The 24,980-nt window shown below is 49.1% G+C and overlaps 1 protein-coding gene across 1 annotated transcript in view; it reads right to left on the reverse strand.

The window, feature by feature from the left end:
* Nucleotides 1–24,980, reverse strand: part of LOC135561189 (netrin receptor UNC5B-b-like) — a 164,136-nt gene that overhangs the window by 2,311 nt on the left and 136,845 nt on the right. Inside the window, exons 13-16 of the mRNA XM_065002335.1 lie at nucleotides 24,968–24,980; nucleotides 22,716–22,955; nucleotides 1,926–2,075; nucleotides 1,575–1,739 (exon numbers count right to left, since the gene is read on the reverse strand). The exon at nucleotides 24,968–24,980 is cut by the window's right edge and continues 162 nt beyond it. Coding sequence (XP_064858407.1) covers nucleotides 1,575–1,739; nucleotides 1,926–2,075; nucleotides 22,716–22,955; nucleotides 24,968–24,980 — 568 coding nt within the window. The remainder of the gene's footprint in view (nucleotides 1–1,574; nucleotides 1,740–1,925; nucleotides 2,076–22,715; nucleotides 22,956–24,967) is intronic.

Here is a 24,980-nt window from a genome sequence, read left to right on the forward strand (position 1 = left end):
ATTACCGCCTGTGTGTCTCTGTGTAACAGTTAAACCCTTCCCCCTGTTACCTCCTGTATGTGTGTTACAGTGAAACCCTTCCCCCTGTTACTTCCTGTCTGTGTGTTACAGTGAAACCCTTCCCCCTGTTACTTCCTGTCTGTGTGTTACAGTGAAACCCTTCCCCCTGTTACTTCCTGTCTGTGTGTTATAGTGAAACCCTTCCCCCTGTTACTTCCTGTCTGTGTGTTATAGTGAAACCCTTCCCCCTGTTACTTTCCCCCTGTTACTTCCTGTCTGTGTGTTACAGTGAAACCCTTCCCCCTGTTACCTCCTGTCTGTGTGTTGTCCCTCTCCTTCCACAGTGAAACCCTTCCCCCTGTTACCTCCTGTATGTCAGTGTGTTACAGTGAAACCCTTCCCCCTGTTACCTCCTGTATGTCTGTGTGTTACAGTGAAACCCTTCCCCCCTGTTACCTCCTGTATGTCTGTGTGTTACAGTGAAACCCTTCCCCCCTGTTACCTCCTGTATGTCTGTGTGTTGCAGTGAAACCCTTCCCCCTGTTACCTCCTGTATGTCAGTGTGCAGCTGGAAGATCTGTCCCTCTCCTTCCACCTGTCTGTGTGTTACAGTGAAACCCTTCCCCCTGTTACCTCCTGTATGTCTGTGTGTTACAGTGAAACCCTTCCCCCCTGTTACCTCCTGTATGTCAGTGTGCAGCTGGAAGATCTGTCCCTCTCCTTCCACCTGTCTGTGTGTTACAGTGAAACCCTTCCCCCCTGTTACCTCCTGTATGTCAGTGTGCAGCTGGAAGATCTGTCCCACTCCTTCCACCTGTCTGTGTGTTACAGTGAAACCATTCCCCCTGTTACCTCCTGTATGTCTGTGTGTTACAGTGAAACCCTTCCCCCTGTTACTTCCTGTCTGTGTGTTACAGTGAAACCCGTCCCCCTGTTACCTCCTGTATGTCAGTGTGCAGCTGGAAGATCTGTCCCTCTCCTTCCACCTGTCTGTGTGTTACAGTGAAACCCTTCCCCCCTGTTACTTCCTGTCTGTGTGTTACAGTGAAACCCTTCCCCCTGTTACCTCCTGTATGTCTGTGTGTTACAGTGAAACCCTTCCCCCTGTTACTTCCTGTCTGTGTGTTACAGTGAAACCCTTCCCCCTGTTACCTCCTGTATGTCAGTGTACAGCTGGAAGATCTGTCCCTCTCCTTCACCTGTCTGTGTGTTACAGTGAAACCCTTCCCCCTGTTACTTCCTGTCTGTGTGTTACAGTGAAACCCTTCCCCCTCTCCTTCCACCTGTCTGTGTGTTACAGTGAAACCCTTCCCCCTGTTACTTCCTGTCTGTGTGTTACAGTGAAACCCTTCCCCCTGTTACTTCCTGTCTGTGTGTTACAGTGAAACCCTTCCCCCTGTTACTTCCTGTCTGTGTGTTACAGTGAAACCCTTCCCCCCCTGTTACCTCCTGTATGTCAGTGTGCAGCTGGAAGATCTGTCCCTCTCCTTCCACCTGTCTGTGTGTTACAGTGAAACCCTTCCCCCTGTTACTTCCTGTCTGTGTGTTACAGTGAAACCCTTCCCCCCTGTTACCTCCTGTATGTCAGTGTGCAGCTGGAAGATCTGTCCCTCTCCTTCCACCTGTCTGACACAGATCTTACAGGAGAGCTGAGACACGGCCAGGCTGCCTCTCTCTAGGCTGAAGGTGCAGTGGAGGGGTCTCTGACCACCACTCCAGATGTGGTGGAAAGGAATCTCCTGGGGGAAGACATTGTATTAGATTAGATTACTGTGTGTGTGTGAGAGCGTGTGTGTGTGAGAGAGTTTGTGTGTGTGTGTGAGAGCGTGTGTGTGTGTGAGAGCGTATGTGTGTGTGTGTGAGAGAGTTTGTGTGTGTGTGTGAGAGCGTGTGTGTGTGTGAGAGAGTTTGTGTGTCTGTCTGACCTGGTACTTGGCCAGTAGTTTGCTCCTCCAGTGTGAGTGAGGGATGTCATGGATGGACAGACGCAGGTTGTGGTAACTGTCTTTAAACAGCAGGGGTTTAGGGTCCTCCATCAACACCCCTCCTAGACTCCTCTCCAATTCCAACACCTCCTACAGAGAGAGAGAGAGAGAGAGAGAGAGAGACAGACAGAGAGAGACAGAGAGAGACAGAGAGAGAGAGACTAATACTGAAGATAGAATGTGGATAGATAGCTAGTCAGCCAACAAGACAGACAGAACAGGACAACGGCAGCCTCAGGCAAGTCCAAAGGGGGAGTTGTGCCTCTTGATATAGAATACCTCATGGTACCAAGAAGAATTCTCATCCATAATTATCATGGCTGTGTACATCGCGCCACAAAGCCAACACCACCTTGGCACTCAAACAAACTGCATGGGGCCATTAACAAACATATCACCCAGAGGCATGGAGACATCAATCAATCAATCAAATGTATTGATAAAGCCCTTCTTACATCAGCTGATATCTCAAAGTGCTGTACAGAAACCCAGCCTAAAACCCCAAACAGCAAGCAATGCAGGTGTAGAAGCACGGTGGCTAGGAAAAACTCCCTAGAAAGGCCAAAACCTAGGAAGAAACCTAGAGAGGTACCAGGCTATGAGGGGTGGCCAGTCCTCTTCTGGCTGTGCCGGGTGGAGATTATAACAGAACATGGCCAAGATGTTCAAATGTTCAGAGATGACCAGCAGGAACGAGTGGGGAGACTTAAAACTGTCCTTACTTCTAAAAATATCCGTCTGCTGCACCACTAGGAGGAGCTAAAATTCTGGACCACTTTTAATCTACCCATAGAAACACATACAAGGCCCTCCCTCATCCTCCCTTTGGCAAATCACACCATGCCTCGATCTTCCTGATTACAAACAAAAGCTCAAACAGGAAGTACCATCGACGCGCCTAATATGAAAGTGGTTCCGATGAATCAGAAACCAGGCTACAAGACTGTTTTGTATAGACTGGGATATGTTTCGGGATTCATCCGATAGCATTGAGGAATACACCACATCAATCACGGGCCTCATCAATAAGTGCATAAACGACATCATCCCCAAAGTGACTATACGAACGTATCCAAAACAAAACCCGCAGATTACAGACAATATCCACGCTGGGCTAAAGGCTATAGTTACCGCTTGCATAGAACAGGACATGGACATATCCACGCTGGGCTAAAGGCTATAGTTACCGCTTGCATGGAACAGGACATGGATATGTACAAGAAGGTCTAGTCACTTTACCCTGCCTTCATGTACATATCTACGCTGGGCTAAAGGCTATAGTTACCGCTTGCATGGAACAGGACATGGATATGTACAAGAAGGTCTAGTCACTTTACCCTGCCTTCATGTACATATCCACGCTGGGCTAAAGGCTATAGTTACCGCTTGCATAGAACAGGACATGGACATATCCACGCTGGGCTAAAGGCTATAGTTACCGCTTGCATAGAACAGGACATGGATATGTACAAGAAGGTCTAGTCACTTTACCCTGCCTTCATGTACATATCCACGCTGGGCTAAAGGCTATAGTTACCGCTTGCATGGAACAGGACATGGACATATCCACGCTGGGCTAAAGGCTATAGTTACCGCTTGCATAGAACAGGACATGGACATATCCACGCTGGGCTAAAGGCTATAGTTACCGCTTGCATAGAACAGGACATGAACATATCCACACTGGGCTAAAGGCTATAGTTACCGCTTGCATAGAACAGGACATGGACATATCCACGCTGGGCTAAAGGCTATAGTTACCGCTTGCATGGAACAGGACATGGACATTTCCACACTGGGCTAAAGGCTATAGTTACCGCTTGCATAGAACAGGACATGGACATATCCACGCTGGGTTAAAGGCTATAGTTACTGCTTGCATGGAACAGGACATGGACATTTCCACGCTGGGCTAAAGGCTATAGTTACCGCTTGCATAGAACAGGACATGGACATATCCACGCTTGGCTAAAGGCTATAGTTACCGCTTGCATGGAACAGGACATGTACATATCCGCGCTGGGCTAAAGGCTATAGTTACCGCTTGCATGGAACAGGACATGGATATGTACAAGAAGGTCTAGTCACTTTACCCTGCCTTCATGTACATATCCACGCTGGGCTAAAGGCTATAGTTACCGCTTGCATAGAACAGGACATGGATATGTACAAGAAGGTTTAGTCACTTTACCCTGCCTTCATGTACAAATCCACGCTGGGCTAAAGGCTATAGTTACCGCTTGCATGGAACAGGACATGGATATGTACAAGAAGGTCTAGTCAGTTTACCCTGCCTTCATGTACATATCCACGCCTGGCTAAAGGCTATAGTTACCGCTTGCATGGAACAGGACATGGACATATCCACGCTGGGCTAAAGGCTATAGTTACCGCTTGCATGGAACAGGACATGGATATGTACAAGGTCTAGTCACTTTAACCTGCCTTCATGTACATATCCACGCTGGGCTAAAGGCTATAGTTACCGCTTGCATGGAACAGGACATGGATATGTACAAGAAGGTCTAGTCACTTTACCCTGCCTTCATGTACATATCCACGCTGGGCTAAAGGCTATAGTTACCGCTTGCATAGAACAGGACATGGACATATCCACGCTGGGCTAAAGGCTATAGTTACCGCTTGCATAGAACAGGACATGGACATATCCGCGCTGGGCTAAAGGCTATAGTTACCGCTTGCATGGAACAGGACATGGACATATCCACGCTGGGCTAAAGGCTATAGTTACCGCTTGCATAGAACAGGACATGAACATATCCACACTGGGCTAAAGGCAATAGTTACCGCTTGCATAGAACAGGACATGGACATATCCACGCTGGGCTAAAGGCTATAGTTACCGCTTGCATGGAACAGGACATGGACATATCCACACTGGGCTAAAGGCTATAGTTACCGCTTGCATAGAACAGGACATGGACATATCCGCGCTGGGCTAAAGGCTATAGTTACCGCTTGCATGGAACAGGACATGTACATATCCGCGCTGGGCTAAAGGCTATAGTTACCGCTTGCATAGAACAGGACATGGACATATCCACACTGGGCTAAAGGCTATAGTTACCGCTTGCATAGAACAGGACATAGACATATCCACGCTGGGCTAAAGGCTATAGTTACCGCTTGCATGGAACAGGACATGGATATGTACAAGAAGGTCTAGTCACTTTACCCTGCCTTCATGTACATATCCACGCTGGGCTAAAGGCTATAGTTACCGCTTGCATGGAACAGGACATGGATATGTACAAGAAGGTCTAGTCACTTTACCCTGCCTTCATGTACATATCCACGCTGGGCTAAAGGCTATAGTTACCGCTTGCATAGAACAGGACATGGACATATCCACGCTGGGCTAAAGGCTATAGTTACTGCTTGCATGGAACAGGACATGGACATTTCCACGCAGGGCTAAAGGCTATAGTTACCGCTTGCATAGAACAGGACATGGACATATCCACGCTGGGCTAAAGGCTATAGTTACTGCTTGCATGGAACAGGACATGGACATTTCCACGCTGGGCTAAAGGCTATAGTTACCGCTTGCATAGAACAGGACATGGACATATCCACGCTTGGCTAAAGGCTATAGTTACCGCTTGCATAGAACAGGACATGGACATATCCGCACTGGGCTAAAGGCTATAGTTACCGCTTGCATAGAACAGGACATGGACATATCCACGCTTGGCTAAAGGCTATAGTTACCGCTTGCATAGAACAGGACATGTACATATCCGCTGGGCTAAAGGCTATAGTTACCGCTTGCATGGAACAGGACATGGATATGTACAAGAAGGTCTAGTCACTTTACCCTGCCTTCATGTACATATCCACGCTGGGCTAAAGGCTATAGTTACCGCTTGCATAGAACAGGACATGGATATGTACAAGAAGGTTTAGTCACTTTACCCTGCCTTCATGTACATATCCACGCTGGGCTAAAGGCTATAGTTACCGCTTGCATGGAACAGGACATGGATATGTACAAGAAGATCTAGTCAGTTTACCCTGCCTTCATGTACATATCCGCGCTGGGCTAAAGGCTATAGTTACCGCTTGCATGGAACAGGACATGGACATATCCACGCTGGGCTAAAGGCTATAGTTACCGCTTGCATAGAACAGGACATGGACATATCCACGCTGGGCTAAAGGCTATAGTTACCGCTTGCATGGAACAGGACATGGACATATCCACGCTGGGCTAAAGGCTATAGTTACCGCTTGCATGGAACAGGACATGGATATGTACAAGAAGGTCTAGTCACTTTAACCTGCCTTCATGTACATATCCACGCTGGGCTAAAGGCTATAGTTACCGCTTGCATGGAACAGGACATGGATATGTACAAGAAGGTCTAGTCACTTTACCCTGCCTTCATGTACATATCCACGCTGGGCTAAAGGCTATAGTTACCGCTTGCATAGAACAGGACATGGACATATCCACGCTGGGCTAAAGGCTATAGTTACCGCTTGCATGGAACAGGACATGGATATGTACAAGAAGGTCTAGTCACTTTACCCTGCCTTCATGTACATATCTACGCTGGGCTAAAGGCTATAGTTACCGCTTGCATGGAACAGGACATGGATATGTACAAGAAGGTCTAGTCACTTTACCCTGCCTTCATGTACATATCCACGCTGGGCTAAAGGCTATAGTTACCGCTTGCATAGAACAGGACATGGACATATCCACGCTGGGCTAAAGGCTATAGTTACCGCTTGCATAGAACAGGACATGGATATGTACAAGAAGGTCTAGTCACTTTACCCTGCCTTCATGTACATATCCACGCTGGGCTAAAGGCTATAGTTACCGCTTGCATGGAACAGGACATGGACATATCCACGCTGGGCTAAAGGCTATAGTTACCGCTTGCATAGAACAGGACATGGACATATCCACGCTGGGCTAAAGGCTATAGTTACCGCTTGCATAGAACAGGACATGAACATATCCACACTGGGCTAAAGGCTATAGTTACCGCTTGCATAGAACAGGACATGGACATATCCACGCTGGGCTAAAGGCTATAGTTACCGCTTGCATGGAACAGGACATGGACATTTCCACACTGGGCTAAAGGCTATAGTTACCGCTTGCATAGAACAGGACATGGACATATCCACGCTGGGCTAAAGGCTATAGTTACTGCTTGCATGGAACAGGACATGGACATTTCCACGCTGGGCTAAAGGCTATAGTTACCGCTTGCATAGAACAGGACATGGACATATCCACGCTGGGCTAAAGGCTATAGTTACCGCTTGCATGGAACAGGACATGTACATATCCGCGCTGGGCTAAAGGCTATAGTTACCGCTTGCATGGAACAGGACATGGATATGTACAAGAAGGTCTAGTCACTTTACCCTGCCTTCATGTACATATCCACGCTGGGCTAAAGGCTATAGTTACCGCTTGCATAGAACAGGACATGGATATGTACAAGAAGGTTTAGTCACTTTACCCTGCCTTCATGTACAAATCCACGCTGGGCTAAAGGCTATAGTTACCGCTTGCATGGAACAGGACATGGATATGTACAAGAAGGTCTAGTCAGTTTACCCTGCCTTCATGTACATATCCACGCTGGGCTAAAGGCTATAGTTACCGCTTGCATGGAACAGGACATGGACATATCCACGCTGGGCTAAAGGCTATAGTTACCGCTTGCATGGAACAGGACATGGATATGTACAAGAAGGTCTAGTCACTTTAACCTGCCTTCATGTACATATCCACGCTGGGCTAAAGGCTATAGTTACCGCTTGCATGGAACAGGACATGGATATGTACAAGAAGGTCTAGTCACTTTACCCTGCCTTCATGTACATATCCACGCTGGGCTAAAGGCTATAGTTACCGCTTGCATAGAACAGGACATGGACATATCCACGCTGGGCTAAAGGCTATAGTTACCGCTTGCATAGAACAGGACATGGACATATCCGCGCTGGGCTAAAGGCTATAGTTACCGCTTGCATGGAACAGGACATGGACATATCCACGCTGGGCTAAAGGCTATAGTTACCGCTTGCATAGAACAGGACATGGACATATCCACGCTGGGCTAAAGGCTATAGTTACCGCTTGCATAGAACAGGACATGGACATATCCACGCTGGGCTAAAGGCTATAGTTACTGCTTGCATGGAACAGGACATGGACATTTCCACGCTGGGCTAAAGGCTATAGTTACCGCTTGCATAGAACAGGACATGGACATATCCACGCTTGGCTAAAGGCTATAGTTACCGCTTGCATAGAACAGGACATGGACATATCCGCACTGGGCTAAAGGCTATAGTTACCGCTTGCATAGAACAGGACATGGACATATCCACGCTTGGCTAAAGGCTATAGTTACCGCTTGCATAGAACAGGACATGTACATATCCGCGCTGGGCTAAAGGCTATAGTTACCGCTTGCATGGAACAGGACATGGATATGTACAAGAAGGTCTAGTCACTTTACCCTGCCTTCATGTACATATCCACGCTGGGCTAAAGGCTATAGTTACCGCTTGCATAGAACAGGACATGGATATGTACAAGAAGGTTTAGTCACTTTACCCTGCCTTCATGTACATATCCACGCTGGGCTAAAGGCTATAGTTACCGCTTGCATGGAACAGGACATGGATATGTACAAGAAGATCTAGTCAGTTTACCCTGCCTTCATGTACATATCCGCTGGGCTAAAGGCTATAGTTACCGCTTGCATGGAACAGGACATGGACATATCCACGCTGGGCTAAAGGCTATAGTTACCGCTTGCATAGAACAGGACATGGACATATCCACGCTGGGCTAAAGGCTATAGTTACCGCTTGCATGGAACAGGACATGGACATATCCACGCTGGGCTAAAGGCTATAGTTACCGCTTGCATGGAACAGGACATGGATATGTACAAGAAGGTCTAGTCACTTTAACCTGCCTTCATGTACATATCCACGCTGGGCTAAAGGCTATAGTTACCGCTTGCATGGAACAGGACATGGATATGTACAAGAAGGTCTAGTCACTTTACCCTGCCTTCATGTACATATCCACGCTGGGCTAAAGGCTATAGTTACCGCTTGCATAGAACAGGACATGGACATATCCACGCTGGGCTAAAGGCTATAGTTACCGCTTGCATGGAACAGGACATGGATATGTACAAGAAGGTCTAGTCACTTTACCCTGCCTTCATGTACATATCTACGCTGGGCTAAAGGCTATAGTTACCGCTTGCATGGAACAGGACATGGATATGTACAAGAAGGTCTAGTCACTTTACCCTGCCTTCATGTACATATCCACGCTGGGCTAAAGGCTATAGTTACCGCTTGCATAGAACAGGACATGGACATATCCACGCTGGGCTAAAGGCTATAGTTACCGCTTGCATAGAACAGGACATGGATATGTACAAGAAGGTCTAGTCACTTTACCCTGCCTTCATGTACATATCCACGCTGGGCTAAAGGCTATAGTTACCGCTTGCATGGAACAGGACATGGACATATCCACGCTGGGCTAAAGGCTATAGTTACCGCTTGCATAGAACAGGACATGGACATATCCACGCTGGGCTAAAGGCTATAGTTACCGCTTGCATAGAACAGGACATGAACATATCCACACTGGGCTAAAGGCTATAGTTACCGCTTGCATAGAACAGGACATGGACATATCCACGCTGGGCTAAAGGCTATAGTTACCGCTTGCATGGAACAGGACATGGACATTTCCACACTGGGCTAAAGGCTATAGTTACCGCTTGCATAGAACAGGACATGGACATATCCACGCTGGGCTAAAGGCTATAGTTACTGCTTGCATGGAACAGGACATGGACATTTCCACGCTGGGCTAAAGGCTATAGTTACCGCTTGCATAGAACAGGACATGGACATATCCACGCTTGGCTAAAGGCTATAGTTACCGCTTGCATGGAACAGGACATGTACATATCCGCGCTGGGCTAAAGGCTATAGTTACCGCTTGCATGGAACAGGACATGGATATGTACAAGAAGGTCTAGTCACTTTACCCTGCCTTCATGTACATATCCACGCTGGGCTAAAGGCTATAGTTACCGCTTGCATAGAACAGGACATGGATATGTACAAGAAGGTTTAGTCACTTTACCCTGCCTTCATGTACAAATCCACGCTGGGCTAAAGGCTATAGTTACCGCTTGCATGGAACAGGACATGGATATGTACAAGAAGGTCTAGTCAGTTTACCCTGCCTTCATGTACATATCCACGCTGGGCTAAAGGCTATAGTTACCGCTTGCATGGAACAGGACATGGACATATCCACGCTGGGCTAAAGGCTATAGTTACCGCTTGCATGGAACAGGACATGGATATGTACAAGAAGGTCTAGTCACTTTAACCTGCCTTCATGTACATATCCACGCTGGGCTAAAGGCTATAGTTACCGCTTGCATGGAACAGGACATGGATATGTACAAGAAGGTCTAGTCACTTTACCCTGCCTTCATGTACATATCCACGCTGGGCTAAAGGCTATAGTTACCGCTTGCATAGAACAGGACATGGACATATCCACGCTGGGCTAAAGGCTATAGTTACCGCTTGCATAGAACAGGACATGGACATATCCGCGCTGGGCTAAAGGCTATAGTTACCGCTTGCATGGAACAGGACATGGACATATCCACGCTGGGCTAAAGGCTATAGTTACCGCTTGCATAGAACAGGACATGGACATATCCACGCTGGGCTAAAGGCTATAGTTACCGCTTGCATAGAACAGGACATGAACATATCCACACTGGGCTAAAGGCAATAGTTACCGCTTGCATAGAACAGGACATGGACATATCCACGCTGGGCTAAAGGCTATAGTTACCGCTTGCATGGAACAGGACATGGACATATCCACACTGGGCTAAAGGCTATAGTTACCGCTTGCATAGAACAGGACATGGACATATCCGCGCTGGGCTAAAGGCTATAGTTACCGCTTGCATGGAACAGGACATGTACATATCCGCTGGGCTAAAGGCTATAGTTACCGCTTGCATAGAACAGGACATGGACATATCCACACTGGGCTAAAGGCTATAGTTACCGCTTGCATAGAACAGGACATAGACATATCCACGCTGGGCTAAAGGCTATAGTTACCGCTTGCATGGAACAGGACATGGATATGTACAAGAAGGTCTAGTCACTTTACCCTGCCTTCATGTACATATCCACGCTGGGCTAAAGGCTATAGTTACCGCTTGCATGGAACAGGACATGGATATGTACAAGAAGGTCTAGTCACTTTACCCTGCCTTCATGTACATATCCGCGCTGGGCTAAAGGCTATAGTTACCGCTTGCATAGAACAGGACATGGACATATCCACGCTGGGCTAAAGGCTATAGTTACTGCTTGCATGGAACAGGACATGGACATTTCACGCTGGGCTAAAGGCTATAGTTACCGCTTGCATAGAACAGGACATGGACATATCCACGCTGGGCAAAGGCTATAGTTACTGCTTGCATGGAACATGGATCCACGCTGGGCTAAAGGCTATAGTTACCGCTTGCATGGAACAGGACATGGACATATCCACGCTGGGCTAAAGGCTATAGTTACCGCTTGCATAGAACAGGACATGGACATATCCGCACTGGGCTAAAGGCTATAGTTACCGCTTGCATAGAACAGGACATGGACATATCCACGCTGGCTACTATGTACATATCCACGCTGGGCTAAAGGCTATAGTTACCGCTTGCATGGAACAGGACATGGATATGTACAAGAAGGTCTAGTCACTTTACCCTGCCTTCATGTACATATCCACGCTGGGCTAAAGGCTATAGTTACCGCTTGCATAGAACAGGACATGGATATGTACAAGAAGGTTTAGTCACTTTACCCTGCCTTCATGTACATATCCACGCTGGGCTAAAGGCTATAGTTACCGCTTGCATGGAACAGGACATGGATATGTACAAGAAGATCTAGTCAGTTTACCCTGCCTTCATGTACATATCCGCGCTGGGCTAAAGGCTATAGTTACCGCTTGCATGGAACAGGACATGTACATATCCGCGCTGGGCTAAAGGCTATAGTTACCGCTTGCATAGAACAGGACATGGACATATCCACACTGGGCTAAAGGCTATAGTTACCGCTTGCATAGAACAGGACATAGACATATCCACGCTGGGCTAAAGGCTATAGTTACCGCTTGCATGGAACAGGACATGGATATGTACAAGAAGGTCTAGTCACTTTACCCTGCCTTCATGTACATATCCACGCTGGGCTAAAGGCTATAGTTACCGCTTGCATGGAACAGGACATGGATATGTACAAGAAGGTCTAGTCACTTTACCCTGCCTTCATGTACATATCCGCGCTGGGCTAAAGGCTATAGTTACCGCTTGCATAGAACAGGACATGGACATATCCACGCTGGGCTAAAGGCTATAGTTACTGCTTGCATGGAACAGGACATGGACATTTCCACGCTGGGCTAAAGGCTATAGTTACCGCTTGCATAGAACAGGACATGGACATATCCACGCTGGGCTAAAGGCTATAGTTACTGCTTGCATGGAACAGGACATGGACATTTCCACGCTGGGCTAAAGGCTATAGTTACCGCTTGCATAGAACAGGACATGGACATATCCACGCTTGGCTAAAGGCTATAGTTACCGCTTGCATAGAACAGGACATGGACATATCCGCACTGGGCTAAAGGCTATAGTTACCGCTTGCATAGAACAGGACATGGACATATCCACGCTTGGCTAAAGGCTATAGTTACCGCTTGCATAGAACAGGACATGTACATATCCGCTGGGCTAAAGGCTATAGTTACCGCTTGCATGGAACAGGACATGGATATGTACAAGAAGGTCTAGTCACTTTACCCTGCCTTCATGTACATATCCACGCTGGGCTAAAGGCTATAGTTACCGCTTGCATAGAACAGGACATGGATATGTACAAGAAGGTTTAGTCACTTTACCCTGCCTTCATGTACATATCCACGCTGGGCTAAAGGCTATAGTTACCGCTTGCATGGAACAGGACATGGATATGTACAAGAAGATCTAGTCAGTTTACCCTGCCTTCATGTACATATCCGCTGGGCTAAAGGCTATAGTTACCGCTTGCATGGAACAGGACATGGACATATCCACGCTGGGCTAAAGGCTATAGTTACCGCTTGCATAGAACAGGACATGGACATATCCACGCTGGGCTAAAGGCTATAGTTACCGCTTGCATGGAACAGGACATGGACATATCCACGCTGGGCTAAAGGCTATAGTTACCGCTTGCATGGAACAGGACATGGATATGTACAAGAAGGTCTAGTCACTTTAACCTGCCTTCATGTACATATCCACGCTGGGCTAAAGGCTATAGTTACCGCTTGCATGGAACAGGACATGGATATGTACAAGAAGGTCTAGTCACTTTACCCTGCCTTCATGTACATATCCACGCTGGGCTAAAGGCTATAGTTACCGCTTGCATAGAACAGGACATGGACATATCCACGCTGGGCTAAAGGCTATAGTTACCGCTTGCATAGAACAGGACATGGATATGTACAAGAAGGTCTAGTCACTTTACCCTGCCTTCATGTACATATCCGCGCTGGGCTAAAGGCTATAGTTACCGCTTGCATGGAACAGGACATGGACATATCCACGCTGGGCTAAAGGCTATAGTTACCGCTTGCATGGAACAGGACATGGACATATCCACGCTGGGCTAAAGGCTATAGTTACCGCTTGCATAGAACAGGACATGGACATATCCACGCTGGGCTAAAGGCTATAGTTACCGCTTGCATGGAACAGGACATGGACATATCCACACTGGGCTAAAGGCTATAGTTACCGCTTGCATAGAACAGGACATGGACATATCCGCGCTGGGCTAAAGGCTATAGTTACCGCTTGCATGGAACAGGACATGTACATATCCGCGCTAGGCTAAAGGCTATAGTTACCGCTTGCATAGAACAGGACATGGACATATCCGCACTGGGCTAAAGGCTATAGTTACCGCTTGCATAGAACAGGACATGGACATATCCACGCTTGGCTAAAGGCTATAGTTACCGCTTGCATAGAACAGGACATGTACATATCCGCGCTGGGCTAAAGGCTATAGTTACCGCTTGCATGGAACAGGACATGGATATGTACAAGAAGGTCTAGTCACTTTACCCTGCCTTCATGTACATATCCACGCTGGGCTAAAGGCTATAGTTACCGCTTGCATAGAACAGGACATGGATATGTACAAGAAGGTTTAGTCACTTTACCCTGCCTTCATGTACATATCCACGCTGGGCTAAAGGCTATAGTTACCGCTTGCATGGAACAGGACATGGATATGTACAAGAAGATCTAGTCAGTTTACCCTGCCTTCATGTACATATCCGCGCTGGGCTAAAGGCTATAGTTACCGCTTGCATGGAACAGGACATGGACATATCCACGCTGGGCTAAAGGCTATAGTTACCGCTTGCATGGAACAGGACATGGATATGTACAAGAAGGTCTAGTCACTTTAACCTGCCTTCATGTACATATCCACGCTGGGCTAAAGGCTATAGTTACCGCTTGCATGGAACAGGACATGGATATGTACAAGAAGGTCTAGTCACTTTACCCTGCCTTCATGTACATATCCACGCTGGGCTAAAGGCTATAGTTACCGCTTGCATAGAACAGGACATGGATATGTACAAGAAGGTTTAGTCACTTTACCCTGCCTTCATGTACATATCCACGCTGGGCTAAAGGCTATAGTTACCGCTTGCATGGAACAGGACATGGATATGTACAAGAAGATCTAGTCAGTTTACCCTGCCTTCATGTACATATCCGCGCTGGGCTAAAGGCTATAGTTACCGCTTGCATGGAACAGGACATGTACATATCCGCGCTGGGCTAAAGGCTATAGTTACCGCTTGCATAGAACAGGACATGGACATATCCACACTGGGCTAAAGGCTATAGTTACCGCTTGCATAGAACAGGACATAGACATATCCACGCTGGGCTAAAGGCTATAGTTACCGCTTGCATGGAACAGGACATGGATATGTACAAGAAGGTCTAGTCACTTTACCCTGCCTTCATGTACATATCCACGCTGGGCTAAAGGCTATAGTTACCGCTTGCATGGAACAGGACATGGATATGTACAAGAAGGTCTAGTCACTTTACCCTGCCTTCATGTACATATCCGCTGGGCTAAAGGCTATAGTTACCGCTTGCATAGAACAGGACATGGACATATCCACGCTGGGCTAAAGGCTATAGTTACTGCTTGCATGGAACAGGACATGGACATTTCCACGCTGGGCTAAAGGCTATAGTTACCGCTTGCATAGAACAGGACATGGACATATCCACGCTGGGCTAAAGGCTATAGTTACTGCTTGCATGGAACAGGACATGGACATTTCCACGCTGGGCTAAAGGCTATAGTTACCGCTTGCATAGAACAGGACATGGACATATCCACGCTTGGCTAAAGGCTATAGTTACCGCTTGCATAGAACAGGACATGGACATATCCGCACTGGGCTAAAGGCTATAGTTACCGCTTGCATAGAACAGGACATGGACATATCCACGCTTGGCTAAAGGCTATAGTTACCGCTTGCATAGAACAGGACATGTACATATCCGCGCTGGGCTAAAGGCTATAGTTACCGCTTGCATGGAACAGGACATGGATATGTACAAGAAGGTCTAGTCACTTTACCCTGCCTTCATGTACATATCCACGCTGGGCTAAAGGCTATAGTTACCGCTTGCATAGAACAGGACATGGATATGTACAAGAAGGTTTAGTCACTTTACCCTGCCTTCATGTACATATCCACGCTGGGCTAAAGGCTATAGTTACCGCTTGCATGGAACAGGACATGGATATGTACAAGAAGATCTAGTCAGTTTACCCTGCCTTCATGTACATATCCGCGCTGGGCTAAAGGCTATAGTTACCGCTTGCATGGAACAGGACATGTACATATCCGCGCTGGGCTAAAGGCTATAGTTACCGCTTGCATAGAACAGGACATGGACATATCCACACTGGGCTAAAGGCTATAGTTACCGCTTGCATAGAACAGGACATAGACATATCCACGCTGGGCTAAAGGCTATAGTTACCGCTTGCATGGAACAGGACATGGATATGTACAAGAAGGTCTAGTCACTTTACCCTGCCTTCATGTACATATCCACGCTGGGCTAAAGGCTATAGTTACCGCTTGCATGGAACAGGACATGGATATGTACAAGAAGGTCTAGTCACTTTACCCTGCCTTCATGTACATATCCGCTGGGCTAAAGGCTATAGTTACCGCTTGCATAGAACAGGACATGGACATATCCACGCTGGGCTAAAGGCTATAGTTACTGCTTGCATGGAACAGGACATGGACATTTCCACGCTGGGCTAAAGGCTATAGTTACCGCTTGCATAGAACAGGACATGGACATATCCACGCTGGGCTAAAGGCTATAGTTACTGCTTGCATGGAACAGGACATGGACATTTCCACGCTGGGCTAAAGGCTATAGTTACCGCTTGCATAGAACAGGACATGGACATATCCACGCTTGGCTAAAGGCTATAGTTACCGCTTGCATAGAACAGGACATGGACATATCCGCACTGGGCTAAAGGCTATAGTTACCGCTTGCATAGAACAGGACATGGACATATCCACGCTTGGCTAAAGGCTATAGTTACCGCTTGCATAGAACAGGACATGTACATATCCGCGCTGGGCTAAAGGCTATAGTTACCGCTTGCATGGAACAGGACATGGATATGTACAAGAAGGTCTAGTCACTTTACCCTGCCTTCATGTACATATCCACGCTGGGCTAAAGGCTATAGTTACCGCTTGCATAGAACAGGACATGGATATGTACAAGAAGGTTTAGTCACTTTACCCTGCCTTCATGTACATATCCACGCTGGGCTAAAGGCTATAGTTACCGCTTGCATGGAACAGGACATGGATATGTACAAGAAGATCTAGTCAGTTTACCCTGCCTTCATGTACATATCCGCGCTGGGCTAAAGGCTATAGTTACCGCTTGCATGGAACAGGACATGGACATATCCACGCTGGGCTAAAGGCTATAGTTACCGCTTGCATAGAACAGGACATGGACATATCCACGCTGGGCTAAAGGCTATAGTTACCGCTTGCATGGAACAGGACATGGACATATCCACGCTGGGCTAAAGGCTATAGTTACCGCTTGCATGGAACAGGACATGGATATGTACAAGAAGGTCTAGTCACTTTAACCTGCCTTCATGTACATATCCACGCTGGGCTAAAGGCTATAGTTACCGCTTGCATGGAACAGGACATGGATATGTACAAGAAGGTCTAGTCACTTTACCCTGCCTTCATGTACATATCCACGCTGGGCTAAAGGCTATAGTTACCGCTTGCATAGAACAGGACATGGACATATCCACGCTGGGCTAAAGGCCCGCTTGCATAGAACAGGACATGGATATGTACAAGAAGGTCTAGTCACTTTACCCTGCCTTCATGTACATATCCGCGCTGGGCTAAAGGCTATAGTTACCGCTTGCATGGAACAGGACATGGACATATCCACGCTGGGCTAAAGGCTATAGTTACCGCTTGCATGGAACAGGACATGGACATATCCACGCTGGGCTAAAGGCTATAGTTACCGCTTGCATAGAACAGGACATGGACATATCCACGCTGGGCTAAAGGCTATAGTTACCGCTTGCATGGAACAGGACATGGACATATCCACACTGGGCTAAAGGCTATAGTTACCGCTTGCATAGAACAGGACATGGACATATCCGCGCTGGGCTAAAGGCTATAGTTACCGCTTGCATGGAACAGGACATGTACATATCCGTAGGCTAAAGGCTATAGTTACGCTTGCATAGAACAGGACATGGACATATCCGCACTGGGCTAAAGGCTATAGTTACCGCTTGCATAGAACAGGACATGGACATATCCACGCTTGGCTAAAGGCTATAGTTACCGCTTGCATAGAACAGGACATGTACATATCCGCGCTGGGCTAAAGGCTATAGTTACCGCTTGCATGGAACAGGACATGGATATGTACAAGAAGGTCTAGTCACTTTACCCTGCCTTCATGTACATATCCACGCTGGGCTAAAGGCTATAGTTACCGCTTGCATAGAACAGGACATGGATATGTACAAGAAGGTTTAGTCACTTTACCCTGCCTTCATGTACATATCCACGCTGGGCTAAAGGCTATAGTTACCGCTTGCATGGAACAGGACATGGATATGTACAAGAAGATCTAGTCAGTTTACCCTGCCTTCATGTACATATCCGCTGGGCTAAAGGCTATAGTTACCGCTTGCATGGAACAGGACATGGACATATCCACGCTGGGCTAAAGGCTATAGTTACCGCTTGCATAGAACAGGACATGGACATATCCACGCTGGGCTAAAGGCTATAGTTACCGCTTGCATGGAACAGGACATGGACATATCCACGCTGGGCTAAAGGCTATAGTTACCGCTTGCATGGAACAGGACATGGATATGTACAAGAAGGTCTAGTCACTTTAACCTGCCTTCATGTACATATCCACGCTGGGCTAAAGGCTATAGTTACCGCTTGCATGGAACAGGACATGGATATGTACAAGAAGGTCTAGTCACTTTACCCTGCCTTCATGTACATATCCACGCTGGGCTAAAGGCTATAGTTACCGCTTGCATAGAACAGGACATGGACATATCCACGCTGGGCTAAAGGCTATAGTTACCGCTTGCATAGAACAGGACATGGATATGTACAAGAAGGTCTAGTCACTTTACCCTGCCTTCATGTACATATCCGCGCTGGGCTAAAGGCTATAGTTACCGCTTGCATGGAACAGGACATGGACATATCCACGCTGGGCTAAAGGCTATAGTTACCGCTTGCATGGAACAGGACATGGACATATCCACGCTGGGCTAAAGGCTATAGTTACCGCTTGCATAGAACAGGACATGGACATATCCACGCTGGGCTAAAGGCAATAGTTACCGCTTGCATAGAACAGGACATGGACATATCCACGCTGGGCTAAAGGCTATAGTTACCGCTTGCATGGAACAGGACATGGACATATCCACACTGGGCTAAAGGCTATAGTTACCGCTTGCATAGAACAGGACATGGACATATCCGCGCTGGGCTAAAGGCTATAGTTACCGCTTGCATGGAACAGGACATGTACATATCCGCGCTAGGCTAAAGGCTATAGTTACCGCTTGCATAGAACAGGACATGGACATATCCACACTGGGCTAAAGGCTATAGTTACCGCTTGCATAGAACAGGACATAGACATATCCACGCTGGGCTAAAGGCTATAGTTACCGCTTGCATGGAACAGGACATGGATATGTACAAGAAGGTCTAGTCACTTTACCCTGCCTTCATGTACATATCCACGCTGGGCTAAAGGCTATAGTTACCGCTTGCATGGAACAGGACATGGATATGTACAAGAAGGTCTAGTCACTTTACTCTGCCTTCATGTACATATCCACGCTGGGCTAAAGGCTATAGTTACCGCTTGCATGGGACAGGACATGGATATGTACAAGAAGGTCTAGTCACTTTACCCTGCCTTCATGTAGATATCCACGCTGGGCTAAAGGCTATAGTTACCGCTTGCATAGAACAGGACATGGACATATCCACGCTGGGCTAAAGGCTATAGTTACCGCTTGCATGGAACAGGACATGGACATATCCACGCTGGGCTAAAGGCTATAGTTACCGCTTGCATAGAACAGGACATGGACATATCCACGCTGGGCTAAAGGCTATAGTTACCGCTTGCATGGAACAGGACATGGACATATCCACGCTGGGCTAAAGGCTATAGTTACCGCTTGCATAGAACAGGACATGGACATATCCACGCTGGGCTAAAGGCTATAGTTACCGCTTGCATAGAACAGGACATGGACATATCCGCGCTGGGCTAAAGGCTATAGTTACCGCTTGCATGGAACAGGACATGTACATATCCTCGCTGGGCTAAAGGCTATAGTTACCGCTTGCATAGAACAGGACATGGACATATCCACGCTGGGCTAAAGGCTATAGTTACCGCTTGCATGGAACAGGACATGGATATGTACAAGAAGGTCTAGTCAGTTTACCCTGCCTTCATGTACATATCCGCGCTGGGCTAAAGGCTATAGTTACCGCTTGCATGGAACAGGACATGGACATATCCACGCTGGGCTAAAGGCTATAGTTACCGCTTGCATAGAACAGGACATGGACATATCCACGCTGGGCTAAAGGCTATAGTTACCGCTTGCATAGAACAGGACATGGACATATCCACGCTGGGCTAAAGGCTATAGTTACCGCTTGCATGGAACAGGACATGGACATATCCACGCTGGGCTAAAGGCTATAGTTACCGCTTGCATAGAACAGGACATGGACATATCCACGCTGGGCTAAAGGCTATAGTTACCGCTTGCATGGAACAGGACATGGACATATCCACGCTGGGCTAAAGGCTATAGTTACCGCTTGCATAGAACAGGACATGGACATATCCGCGCTGGGCTAAAGGTTATAGTTACCGCTTGCATAGAACAGGACATGGACATATCCGCGCTGGGCTAAAGGCTATAGTTACCGCTTGCATGGAACAGGACATGTACATATCCGCGCTGGGCTAAAGGCTATAGTTACCGCTTGCATAGAACAGGACATGGACATATCCACGCTGGGCTAAAGGCTATAGTTACTGCTTGCATGGAACAGGACATGGATATGTACAAGAAGGTCTAGTCACTTTACCCTGCCTTCATGTACATATCCACGCTGGACTAAAGGCTATAGTTACCGCTTGCATAGAACAGGACATGGACATATCCGCGCTGGGCTAAAGGCTATAGTTACCGCTTGCATGGAACAGGATATGGATATGTACAAGAAGGTCTAGTCACTTTACCCTGCCTTCATGTACATATCCACGCTGGGCTAAAGGCTATAGTTACCGCTTGCATGGAACAGGACATGGATATGTACAAGAAGGTCTAGTCACTTTACCCTGCCTTCATGTACATATCCACGCTGGGCTAAAGGCTATAGTTACCGCTTGCATAGAACAGGACATGGACATATCCACGCTGGGCTAAAGGCTATAGTTACTGCTTGCATGGAACAGGACATGGACATTTCCACGCTGGGCTAAAGGCTATAGTTACCGCTTGCATAGAACAGGACATGGACATATCCACGCTGGGCTAAAGGCTATAGTTACCGCTTGCATAGAACAGGACATGGACATATCCGCGCTGGGCTAAAGGCTATAGTTACCGCTTGCATAGAACAGGACATGGATATGTACAAGAAGGTCTAGTCACTTTACCCTGCCTTCATGTACATATCTACCTCAAATACCTCATACCACTGCACATTGATGCACATTGACTCTGTACTGGTACTCCCTGTACCAGAACCAGTCAGAGAACCAGCCAGCCAGAGAACCAGCCAGACATAGAAACAGACAGACAGATAGACATCCTCCCTCCCTACCCTCAGGGCGTGTGGCGTGTCCCTCCCCTCCCTCCCCTCAGGGCGTGTGGTGTGTCCCTCCCTCCCTAACCTCAGGGCGTGTGGCGTGTCCCTCCCCTCCCTCCCCTCAGGGCGTGTGGTCTGTCCCTCCCTCCCTACCCTCAGGGCGTGTGGCGTGTCCCTCCCTACCCTCAGGGCGTGTGGCGTGTCCCTCCCTACCCTCAGGGCGTGTGGCGTGTCCCTCCCCTCCCTCCCCTCAGAGCGTGTGGCGTGTCCCTCCCCTCCCCTCAGGGCGTGTGGCGTGTCCCTCCCTACCCTCAGGGCGTGTGACGTGTCCCTCCCCTCCCTACCCTCAGGGCGTGTGGCGTGTCCCTCCCTACCCTCAGGGCGTGTGGCGTGTCCCTCCCTTACCCTCAGGGCGTGTGGCGTGTCCTCCCTACCCTCAGGGCGTGTGGCGTGTCCCTCCTCCCTACCCTCAGGGCGTGTGGCGTGTCCCTCCCCTCCCTACCCTCAGGGCGTGTAGTGTGTCCCTCCCCTCCCTCCCCTCAGGGCATGTGGCGTGTCCCTCCCTCCCCTCAGGGCGTGTGGCGTGTCCTTCCCTACCCTCAGGGCGTGTGGCGTGTCCCTCCCTACCCTCAGGGCGTGTGGTGTGTCCCTCCCCTCCCTCCCCTCAGGGCGTGTGGCGTGTCCTTCCCTCCCCTCAGGGCGTGTGGCGTGTCCCTCCCTACCCTCAGGGCGTGTGGCGTGTCCCTCCCTTACCCTCAGGGCGTGTGGCGTGTCCCTCCCTACCCTCAGGGCGTGTGGCGTGTCCCTCCCCTCCCTACCCTCAGGGCGTGTGGCGTGTCCCTCCCCTCCCTACCCTCAGGGCGTGTAGTGTGTCCCTCCCCTCCCTCCCCTCAGGGCATGTGGCGTGTCCCTCCCTCCCCTCAGGGCGTGTGGCGTGTCCTTCCCTACCCTCAGGGCGTGTGGCGTGTCCCTCCCTACCCTCAGGGCGTGTGGTGTGTCCCTCCCCTCCCTCCCCTCAGGGCGTGTGGCGTGTCCTTCCCTCCCCTCAGGGCGTGTGGCGTGTCCCTCCCTACCCTCAGGGCGTGTGGCGTGTCCTGTGTGCAGTAAATCCTCAGGATGTAGTCCAGGGAGAGACAGGGGGCTCTGGGGGCGAACAGGGCCAGCTGTAGCCTCTTACAGGCGGGCTGGGGAGGGCAGGACTGGCCCACTAGACCGTAGGTCCCCAACTGCTCCATCACCACGTGGCAGTTCGACTCCTCTAGCTGGAGGTAGCATGGGGACGATAGACTCTCCTCCCCCACCGTCAGCACCTCCTAGTGGCAGAATAGAGGTAGTGACAGGTTAGAGGGGAATATAATCTGTCAACTCCTACTATTGGCAGGAAGTTAATTGAGGAAGGTTATAGGATAGTATAGGACACACAAACGCATCCCGCCTGGTAGAGACAGCAGAGGAGGAGGCCAGGGGAACAGGTCTAGATTATGTTCCAACTTCTCATCGTAAATTACTATTGGCAGGAAGTTAATTGAGGAAGGTTATAGGATAGTATAGGACACACAAACGCATCCCGCCTGGTAGAGACAGCAGAGGAGGAGGCCAGGGGAACAGGTCTAGATTATGTTCCAACTTCTCATCGTAAATCTCTGTGACCTCCATATTTTCTTTCATCTCTATTCCCCTCTAGTCTACTATGGACATGTTTCACTCTGTCTCCTCTAGTCTATTTACACACCCTCCCTCCCTCCCTCCCATCCCTCCCTCCCTCCCTTCCCCCCTCCGTGTCTGAGTGTGAGGGTCCAGTCTAAATATCTCATCCTTCTCCCCCTCTCTTTGTATCGCTTCCTCCCTCCTCTCTGTCTCCCCTTTCCTCCCTCCTCTTTCTCCCCTTTCCTCCCTCCTCTTTGTCTCCCCTTTCCTCCCTCCTCTTTCTCCCCTTTCCTCCCTCCTCTCTGTCTCCCCTTTCCTCCCTCCTCTCTGTCTCCCCTTTCCTCCCTCCTCCCTGTCTCCCCTTTCCTCTCTGTCTCTCCTTTCCTCCCTCCTCTCTGTCTCCCCTTTCCTCTCTGTCTCTCCTTTCCTCCCTCCTCTCTGTCTCCCCTTTCCTCCCTCCTCTCTGGCTCCCCTTTCCTCTCTGTCTCTCCTTTCCTCCCTCCTCTCTGTCTCTCCTTTCCTCCCTCCTCTCTGTCTCTCCTTTCCTCCCTCCTCTCTGTCTCCCCTTTCCTCCCTTCTCTCTGTCTCCCCTTTCCTCCCTCCTCTCTGTCTCCCTTTCCTCCCTCCTCTCTGTCTCCCCCTTTCCTCCCTCCTTTCTGTCTCCCCTTTCCTCCCTCCTCTCTGTCTCCCCTTTCCTCCCTCCTCTCTGTCTCCTTTCCTCCCTCCTCTCTCTCTCTCCTTTCCTCCCTCCTCTCTGTCTCCACTTTCCTCCCTCCTCTCTGTCTCCCCTTTCCTCCCTCCTCTCTGTCTCCCCTTTCCTCCCTCCTCTCTGTCTCCCCTTTCCTCCCTCCTCTCTCTCTCCTTTCCTCCCTCCTCTCTGTCTCCTTTCCTCCCTCCTCTCTGTCTCCCCTTTCCTCCCTCCTCTCTGTCTCCCCTTTCCTCCCTCCTCTCTGTCTCCCCTTTCCTCCCTCCTCTCTCTCTCCTTTCCTCCCTCCTCTCTCTCTCCTTTCCTCCCTCCTTTCTGTCTCCCCTTTCCTCCCTCCTCTCTGTCTCCCCTTTCCTCCCTCCTCTCTGTCTCCCCTTTCCTCCCTCCTCTCTGTCTCCCCTTTCCTCCCTCCTCTCTGTCTCCCCTTTCCTCCCTCCTCTCTGTCTCCCCTTTCCTCCCTCCTCTCTCTCTCCTTTCCTCCCTCCTCTCTGTCTCCCCTTTCCTCCCTCGTCTCCGTCTCCCCTTTCCTCCCTCCTCTCTGTCTCCCCTTTCCTCCCTCCTCTCTGTCTCCCCTTTCCTCCCTCCTCTCTGTCTCCCCTTTCCTCCCTCGTCTCCGTCTCCCCTTTCCTCCCTCGTCTCCGTCTCCCCTTTCCTCCCTCCTCTCTGTCTCTCCTTTCCTCCCTCCTCTCTCTCTCCTTTCCTCCCTCCTCTCTGTCTCCCCTTTCCTCACTCGTCTCCGTCTCCCCTTTCCTCCCTCGTCTCCGTCTCCCCTTTCCTCCCTCCTCTCTGTCTCCCCTTTCCTCCCTCCTCTCTGTCTCCCCTTTCCTCCCTCGTCTCCGTCTCCCCTTTCCTCCCTCGTCTCCGTCTCCCCTTTCCTCCCTCGTCTCCGTCTCCCCTGACCCCCTCCTTCTATCCCTCTTTCCATGTTTCACCCAACGATGTATGTGTGTATGACTAGGTTTCATGCCTCACCTCCCATGCCCCT

Source organism: Oncorhynchus nerka, linkage group LG16, assembly GCF_034236695.1.
Source record: "Oncorhynchus nerka isolate Pitt River linkage group LG16, Oner_Uvic_2.0, whole genome shotgun sequence".
Lineage (NCBI taxonomy): Eukaryota > Metazoa > Chordata > Actinopteri > Salmoniformes > Salmonidae > Oncorhynchus > Oncorhynchus nerka.